General features: G+C 55.9%; 1 protein-coding gene across 13 annotated transcripts in view; it reads right to left on the bottom strand.

Moving 5' to 3' along the window:
- Positions 1 to 221: 221 nt before the first annotated feature.
- The window catches only part of SMARCA4 (SWI/SNF related BAF chromatin remodeling complex subunit ATPase 4), a 90,190-nt gene continuing 81,248 nt past the window's right edge, over positions 222 to 9,163 (bottom strand). For 7 of the 13 annotated variants that reach the window (XM_086409364.1, XM_086409374.1, XM_086409371.1 and 4 more), the window contains 5 exons: positions 3,800 to 3,908; positions 3,451 to 3,552; positions 2,557 to 2,689; positions 2,318 to 2,460; positions 222 to 732 (listed from right to left, as the gene is read on the bottom strand). In XM_086409364.1, coding sequence (XP_086265490.1) covers positions 700 to 732; positions 2,318 to 2,460; positions 2,557 to 2,689; positions 3,451 to 3,552; positions 3,800 to 3,908 — 520 coding nt within the window. In that variant the 3' untranslated portion in view covers positions 222 to 699. The remainder of the gene's footprint in view (positions 733 to 2,317; positions 2,461 to 2,556; positions 2,690 to 3,450; positions 3,553 to 3,799; positions 3,909 to 9,163) is intronic. The other 6 variants (XM_086409368.1, XM_086409376.1, XM_086409367.1 and 3 more) reach the window with 1 other exon arrangement.

The following is a 9,163-nucleotide window of genomic DNA, read 5'->3' as shown; positions in this document are numbered from 1 at the left end:
CCAGGCTGCTAGTCAAGATGGTGTGACATCCAGGCAAGGTCCTCCTTTGCCTGGGCCTCAGTGTCTTCCCCCAGGAAATGGGCCCCCCGGGATCTGGTGACGGGAGGACAGGACTGCAGACACAGTGAGGCCTCAGCCAGGGCCTTGCGTCGCTCGGGTAGGCGGCTGCAGACATTCCCCCCGTGCCAGGAGCCGGCAATGAGTTCAGCAGAAGCCGAGACTTTTGTTGGAGGTTTAATTTATTACTGTTTGACATCCAGTGACACTGACATACCCTCGCCGGGCCTCTGGGCCCCCAGCCCCGGCGAGTCTGACCTGTCCAATAAAATACAGTACAAGGAGTGGACGGCTACACACATGCATCCACAGCTTTAAACTACAGTGATTCCAAACTGCGGCCGAAACAGTACTGCCAGGGAAAGGGAAGAAAGACAGGTGTCGTGTGTTCCCCAATTCATAATTCGGTTTTTTTCTCCTTTTAAACAGTTAATGCTGTTACAAACGCTATTGATGCCAGGACAGGGCCAGACACAGACAGTCCTACATCTTCTCTGCCGTATAAATATGGAAGATTTTCGTTTATACAGTTTTTATCCCAAGTCTGAAACTACATCTGCTGCTACCCGTTACTGCTAAGGGCTAACACCGTCTCGGCTCTGGAACGAGGGGCTCGGGGTCGAGACTCTGGAATGTCGGGACTCAGTCTTCCTCGCTGCCACTTCCTGAGCGGTCCTGGGAGGGGGACAGGAGAAGAGAGTGAGAGTCAGCCTGGCCCTTGGGAGCACCCAGACAGCATGTGGGATCTTAGTTCCCCGAGCAGGGATTGAACCTATGCCTCTCTGTGTGAAAGTGCAAAGTTTTAACCACTAGACCACCAGGGAAGTCCCCGACCTTTGCTTTAAATATACTTAATCACCAGTTCAGGCAGAACTGCCTTGTCCACACTGAGGCTGGGGTGGAGTGACCTTTGCCCTCAGTCCCTGCTGCCAAGGTCACATCCAAATGTCATTTTCTCCCAAGGACTGGCCCCTGCACCCTCACATTGACGACTCCTTAGTTCCTGGGAAGCAGGCTGGGCCTTCTCAGCTCTGTCCCACTGCTGACTGCCTGTCCCTGTGCCCCTGACCTGTGGGGGGGTTTTTTGTCTGTTTTTGTGGCTGAGCCTCAAGGTCTGTGGTATTTTAGTTTCCTGGCCAGGTATTAAACCCAGGCCCTCAGCCGTTAAAGTGCTGAGTCTTAACCACCGGGTCACCAGGGAATTCCCCTGACCTGAGGCTTTAAAACCACCTTGGGTATTCCTGACCACGCACAATCTCTGCTCTTCTGTGTAAACATTTTCAACACCTTAGCAAGGGCCACAGAAGGTGCTGCTGGATCCAGACTGGGCAGACAGGGAGCTGTACAGCCCAGACTCTCCTGGCCACCACAAGGCCACCGCTCCCCGTGTTCAGAATGTCATTAACATCCCCGTAAGACCACAGACGTCAGTGGTCAGGATTATTCTGAGGCACCTGGTTTTGCTATTACTGCAAATAGCTCTACAAGAAGACTAACGATGATGAAATGGTGCTTGTCAAGCTTTCTGCTGGGAGCTGGGGCCCGTGAAATGCACTTGACCTCCCTACTTTGTGGAAGTGGAGGCAGGCTCAGAGGTCCTGCAGCAGGGAAGGGCCAGGCGTCCAGGTGGGAGCCAGAGGGCAAAACTTATTAAAACGCAGCAAGTGAGTCTGTTCCTGTCCCCAGGCCCAGGAGACTGTACAGGCTTGGTGCTCCTGTGGTTCTCGTGGCTCCTCCCTGGTGTGCCTGGGGGACCATCACCGAGGTACCACTCACAGCCCCGTTCGTGGTGTCAGCTCCCCTGTTTATAGGACTGTGGTCTATGGGACTTTCACTTTGTTTGCTTTATGCAACCCACCACCACTGTCTGGAAACCCTCTGAGGCAGGCCAGGACGGAGCCACAAGTAGAGGCCTGGGGAGCACAGTGTGGTGAGGATGCCACAGCACTGGGGGAGCGGGGCCGGTCTCTCTGAAGGCATCTCCAACTCCCTGCCTCCCGCCCCCTCACGGTCAGCCTGGGGTTGTGCAGTGGGAACTGTGGGGGTCGGGTGGGGAGGAGGGATGCCCTGTCTGAACCCGACGCCCAGTGGCTCCAAGAGCACTGGTTCCAGGGCTGCACGGACTTGGGTTTGAGTCCCACGCTCTGTAACACTGAGCCTCGTCTGTGGATTGGGGGTCTGAAAACATCCCACAGGTCTAGGACCTGGCAAGAAGAATAGACGCCAGTGACCTGCCCGCCCCGGGGCGCGGGGACCTCACCTCCTCCTGCTCCTCCTCGCTGTCGTCGTCGCTCACCACTGGCTTGGCCCTGGACCCACGGCTCGGCCGCCGCCGGCCCCCCTTGAGCCGATCCTGGGCCTTCTCCTTCCGGCCAAGCTTGATCTTCACTTTGACTGAGCGAGCTGGGGAGGGGACCAGAAGGAAAGGAGACGTGAGCGCGGGGCCCCAGGGTGTCTTGGGGGTGGATGTGACCTCCCACCCCCACCCCCAGGACTCACACTCTGACTCGGAGCCTTCCTCCTCGCCCTCCTCCTCCTCCTCGCTCTCCTCCCCTTCACTGTCGTCCTCCTTCTCGATTTTCTGCCGCACGCTGGTGAAGACCGACTGCAGGACGATGGAGTCTTCATAGATCTGGGTGGAGACACACGGGGCTCAGGTCGGGGGCCCGATGAGGGGCTGCCTGCCTGCCCGCCTGGTCCCGGACGAGGGACAGCTCAATGAAACGGTCCTGGACAGAAGGTCAGGCGTCCCTCTTTTTTTTCAAGTATTTATTTATCTAGCTGCGCTGGGTCTTAGTTGTGGCACATGAACTCTCAGCTGTGGCACGTGGGATTCAGTTCCCTGACCAAGGACTGAACCTGGGTTCTCTGCATTGGGAGCATAGAGTCTTAGCCACTGGACCACCACGGAAGTCCCCCTCTCTCCCCTTGAAGAATCGCAGCGAGCACCCGGTTAAAGGCTCTGAGATGGCCTGTAGTTTAGCATCAGAGACGCACGGCCTCACTGAAGCCAGCATTCCCCGGCATGTGCGACTCTAAAGTCTCTTTGCTAGGAGGCATTCATCCCAGCAATGAGGAAAACTGCCAGGCTGAGGCTGTGTGTGTGAATCTCATCACCGGACAAGACCCAGCAGAGAGCTGGACGTCCTTTCAAAAGCGTCCCTGAATGACTTCATAACAGATTCCAGGACGTTAACAGAGTGTGCCCAGGGCCCCACGGACGGATGGGACTGAGTCTATTTCTTCTATTTTGCTCATCTTTATCTTCTGCCGTGTTTTCAGTAATGAACACATATGGCCTCTGTAATGAGCGATGTGCTCCGAGGTGCAGGGAACCTTTTTCTGAACCGGTCAATTCACGGGGGTGGGGAGTGGGGGCCCAGGACCGCTCACCAGGGAGCCCTCCAGGTTGAAGGTCTGCGCGTTCTGACACAGCAGCATCACGTCCTTCTCCAGGTCGTTGAGGCTGCGGTACTTGTGGTTGCGGATGCGCTCCTGGGGGCAGGAGAAGCGGCCTTATCTCGGGGCCCCCTGGCACCCGGGGTCCCAGCCACCTAAGGCGAGGTCACAGTGGAACTCCCCGGCTGTGTGTGGACTCAGGGGCCCAGCCATGGGTGATGGGGTCACCTGCCACATCCTTAGGCCCCCAGTGGCCAATGACCAGGGCCCCTGGGGGGGGCTCCCAAGACCAAGAACCCCTGCTCCCACTTCCCATGGCTCTAAGCACTTGACTCGGGATTACCTTTATCTTCTTGAAGTCCACAGGCTTGCGGATGAGCTCGTAGTACTCGGGCAGCTCCTTGCGGGACGGCAGCTGGATGAACACCTCGCTGAGCTGGCGTCCACTGCTGCTGTAAGGAGAGACGTGGCTGCGTCACTCGCAGGCCCTGCTTGCCGGGGAGCCCCTACCTCTGCCTGGCAGCCTCCTCCCAACAACCACTACCCCACCCTGGGCACTGGAGGACAGAGATAGTGAGAAATTTTAAAGTCCATTCAGGAGTCATTTCCTGTTATGTGAGCAGACTCGTTGAGTTCTGGAACATTCCCGAGGGGCAGCCAAGCAGAGAGGTCTGCTGCTGCATCTGTATGGAGGCTCTGAACTCACCCACCTCCCCCCACCCCAGCCCTGGAGGAAACAGCATCACGTGCCACATGCAGCAAGAGCCTTGGCACCTGCACGAGGGAGAACTCTTTATTTACATATGACACAGAAATCAGTTTGCTCGTGTCGGGAGTGTTAAATGACAGCGTTTTCAGAGATGGGTTTTCCAAGCATGTTGTGCCTCACTCGGGTAGCGCTCATGAGCAGTGAACTTCAGAGAACTAGGCAAAAACCCAAGGAGAGATGCCCCCTGACAAGATGCTAATGGGCGACTAGAGCTGTTTCCTAGTTCTTTCCACTAAGCAGCGCTGGTTTTGTACCAGAGAGCAGAGGAAAGGAGAGCTCTCAGTGGCCATGAAATGAGGAATCCAAGCACTGGGCTCCAAGGCGACAACCCCCTGGGGGCCTGGACAAGGAATGGGGTGAACCAAGACACCCCCCCCAGCGTCCCTTCAGCCTCCAGAATGGGGATCCTGTCTCCCAGAGAGACGGTAGAAGAGGCTCTGCGCGGCCAACCAGGGGGCTGGGGACCTGGTCACCCTCCTTTCCCACTCTCTCCACCCGGGGCCCCATGTGCTCTGGCTGTGGGTTCATTTAGGTCCCGCTCACTGCCTGGGCTCCTCCTGGCTGCTTCACAACACAGGCTCCTCCAGGGCAGGTATGAGATGGTGGATTCGGTCCTGGGGGCACCAGGAGTGGAGCACCGCCTCCCGTCAACACTGCTGCCTTCCTGGTCTTTTCAGGACAGTCCTCAGGGAACAGGGTGGCAGCCTGTCCATCTGTCTGCACGTCCTCAACACATCTCGTGCTTGTTTTTGGTCTACCAGCCAGGAAGACAGCAGTGACGACCTGACTGCTTCTCGGGTTTTGTCGCCAGATGCCCCATCTCACAGCGGCATCAGGGAGCAGCTTGGCCAGGACTGCCCGCCCCAGAGGCTGCTGCCATTTGGCCCTGGCCCCCTCTCACACCCGGGGAAACACGGGGGCTGGAACCCGGGCCTCGCACATTACTGGCCTCGGAAGACTACCATCTCTGGGCCAGACGCACGACACACGTGTTCTCAAGGGACTATGTTATTCCAACTGTAATGAGGAAACCGGTGAGAAGCTCAGCCCGAACACCAGCCTTGCTGGTCTTGGCCTCCCTGCCCAGCATGAAGTGGGGTCGCCTGTGCTCAACAAGGGCCAGCCCCCTCTTTCCTCCGGGCTGAGTTCTCAGCCACATCCTGCCTTGTGTGGGGCTGGCAGGTCACACACTGCGGGTGGGGAGGGAGGCCAGCTCCAGGCCACTGTCCCCACCCAAGGGCCTGTCCCCAGGGGCACTGGTGTCGTCTCTCTCATGAACAGGGTGGTGGGTGGTTTGGCCACAGGAAAACTGGAATTTGTTCACATAAATTCCAAAAAAAACGCGAACAGGCATGAAATACGCTGGGGCCTCTACTTCAGATAAGTGGACTCGGGGTGATGGGAGACAAGCCAACCCCGCTCACTCTGGGAAACTGGTTTCTGATGTTCCAGCAGAGCCCAGACCTGCGCCCGACTCCTCAACCCACACAGGCCCTGTTCCTCCCCATGGAACCTGAGCAAAGGGCTCTCCGTTACCATCTCGACTGCAGTGTCACTACGCTTCTGAGCAGGACACGGGCCTGCAGGTATGATGTAACTAAAGTGCCTGCACAGTAGAGGATGCTAGGAATTCCCGCTTTACTTCACTTTTTTTTAAGAAACACCAGTTTGGGGACTTCCCTGATGGTCCAGTGGCTGAGACTCTGCTCTCCCAATGCAGAGGGGCCAGGTTCGATCCCCGGTCAGGGAACTAGACCCCCACATGCCGTAACTAAAGATGCCGTGTGTCGCAATGCAGAATCAATGCAGCGAAGTTGAATAAACAAATAAGTTAATTAAAAAAGAAAACAACAACAAAATAAAATGAAACGACAGTTTTAAATCCACTGAACTCATTCTGCAGCTCACTAACGGGCATGCGTGTGGTGCCAAGGCTACATGCCTGCCATCATACAGGTGACCTGGCCTCAGGGTACCTGGAGCCCTTCAGGGAACTTAGGACGGGGGACTCTAGCACCATTACGCAGAGGAACGTGTCATAAAAACCCTCTCACAAACCTCTGGGGGAACCTTTTCCCTGAGGAATGAAGGCCCACCCTGCCTGAAAACCATTGTCTGGTGTGTTGTGCTGAGCATGGATGGCCGGGGACTGGTCATGTGAGAGGGAGGGGCAGGGTGCCAGGGCCACGGGGACTCTGAAAACCATCCTCTCTGACAATGCAGACCTCTTGGAAAGCTACTGCCGCAAAACTCTGGTTGCCAAAGTGCTGAGAGATCCTTTTTTGTCTTCAGAAATCCCCTGGAGAGTACCTCACCCCCACCCACTATGCACCGGGACTGGGAGCCTTCCAGGCCTGCTCACCAAGTCCCTCCTTGCTGAGAACAGAACCCACGGCGCTCTGGGGGCTGCTTGGCTCTCCAGGATGGGCGGCCCACCACCTCCGATGTCCATGCCTCTCTCTACCTGCTCAGTCGCCTCAGAATCACCCAAGCAGCTGCTCCCCCAGGGAACCCTGGCTCCTGCCCTTGCCTCAATATAAACATCACCTCCACGACACCTCGTAATGAAAATGGATGGCTGAGGTGAAAGAGAGGCACAGGGACTTCCCTGGTGGTCCAGTGGCTAAGGCTCCACACTCCCATGCAGGGGAGGGGGACGCGCCCGGGGTTCAATCCCTGGTCAGGGAACTACAACCCACGTGTTGCAACTAAGAGTTTGTATGCCACAAGTAAGATCTGGTGCAGCCAAATAAGCAAATACATATGAAAGAAAAAAGATAAAGGTGTCACACATCTTCATTTACTCACTCCTTGAGCCCCCCCAGCTTCCAGGACTTGGCCGAGCCTGGCCTCTTTTTGAACTTTAGGTCATGAGATCCCAGAGGGTGCGCCCCCAGGCGTGGCCACCCCCCTGCATGGCTCTGAGACCTGCTCTTGTTGGCCCTTGTGCTGCGCCACATGCTCCATGGTGGGCACATGCCACAGTCTGCTTGTCCCCCTGCTGGTGGCAGGAACCTGGGCTATGGTCTGAGATATTAAATGGTGAGCAGCCGCAGACACTGTGTCCCAGCTCTTGGCCTGTATCACGTGGGAAGGTCCCTGGGGGGTGGGGGGCCTGGTCCTGGAGGCAGGGGCGCTGTTTTGGTAGCAACTGAGCCCATGTTCACTCTTCCGGCCGTGGGTGAGCCATCTACCAGCATCTCTTGTTGTTTTCCCATCCAAGTACTAACCAGGCCCAACCCTGCTTAGCTTCTGAGATCAGACGAGCTCGTGTACACTCAGGGTAGTATGGCCACAGACTCTCCTGTGGTTTTAATTCACGTTTCCTTGATGAGCATCATCACAGGTATACTGGTCATGTGATGACCTCTCCCAGGCAGTCCTTGTTTTCTAACTTTTCCTCCTGGGAATTCTGTGTAGGGCACATTCATCGTAAACACCTCCAGTTCATGGCATGTCTTTTTTTTTTAAAAAATATTTGGCTGCACTGGGTCTTAGCTATGGGATGCAGGATCATTAGTTGTGGCGTGTGGGATCTAGTTCCCCGACCAGGGATTGAACTCTGGGCCCCTGCCTTGGGAGCACGGAGCCACAGCCACTGGACCACCAGGGAGGCCCCCACGGTGTGTCTTCTTACTCCTTTGATGGTGTCTTTTGAGGAAGGGGCCTTAGTTTTAATCTGAGTCCAATTTACCAATATTTCCTATTATACCTGGTGTTTCTTGTCTTGTGAAAAAAATCTTTATCTACCCCTAGGTCATGGAAGTATTGCATTTCCTTCTTGAAAGACTTTGCTATTTTTCTTTTTACCATGCCACAAGGCTTATAGGATCTTAGTTCCTTGTCCAGGGATTGAACCCAAGCCCCTTGCAGTGGAAGCATGGAGTCTTAACCACTGGACCACCAGGAAGTCCCCGGAAGCTTTGCTGCTTTAATCCTTTCCCATTATTAGGCACGAGGCTGGTTATCCTGGTTAGTGTTTGTCCACAGCAACGATCATCTTCCCTACCATGTCTTGCCTGGCTTTACTAGCTGGAACACAAGCCACGAGGGCAGAGGCCTTGCCTGTCTTATTTGCTGCTCTATCTTCTGCACCAGGAATAAACCCTGGTCCACAACAGGTGCTCAATACACATTATTTAAATGAAGAAACGGCTCAGGGTGCAAGCCCTAAGGTCACAGAGCAGTGTGCCAACTCAGGTTTCAGCAGGGCCGTCTCTGAGCAAGGATGCCCCCTTGCCCTGCCCCACATGGTCATTCATACAGCACCCTGTTCCAGAAAGGACCCTGGCAGCAAGAGCAGGAACCCCACTGCCCAGAGAGCGTGCTGCTGTGAGGACTGGCTCTCAAGAAGTTTCTGCAGGCAGAGCTGCTTGGAACTCCATCTCCAGCCCTGCTCTGTGTCCGGCCGCCCGGTAGCAGAGGGGAGGGGAGTGAAAGAGCCTGGGAGAACCCCGAGGCTGTCAGGACCCTCCCAGGACCCCAGTTCAGACACAAAGAACGGAAGCGCCCACCACGGCCCTCGTGCCCCCAGCCTGCCCTGCCACCTGCTTTGGCAGCAACGATGGCAGCTGTTACCTATGACAATGAAATTAATCTCCTGCCTCTAGATGTTAGCTCCCGCAGCAGGGATCTTCTCCCTCATTCACTGTCCTGTCCCTGTCACAACGGGACATGACACACAGAGGGGCTGAGCGACCAGGGCCCTGCCTGGAGCCTCAACCCCTCCCACATCTAGCCCACTGGTCCTTTCTTATTCAATGAGGTTTGTCACAACCAGGCTGACCACACTGTGGGGGAGAGCCCCAAAGTCTAAATGACACATCCTTTCACGTGTTCTTGAAACAAAATTACAACATGTGGGGGACTTCCCTCGTGGCCCAGTGGCTATGATTCAATGCTGCCAATGGAGGGGGCCAAGGTTCAGGGCACTTGGTC

The sequence above is a fragment of the Bos grunniens genome, chromosome 7 (assembly GCF_055505025.1).
Source record: "Bos grunniens cultivar Pamir isolate PY7600 chromosome 7, Bosgru_T2T1.0, whole genome shotgun sequence".
NCBI classification, from domain to species: Eukaryota; Metazoa; Chordata; class Mammalia; order Artiodactyla; family Bovidae; genus Bos; species Bos grunniens.
This window is presented reverse-complemented; position numbering and strand designations above follow the sequence as displayed.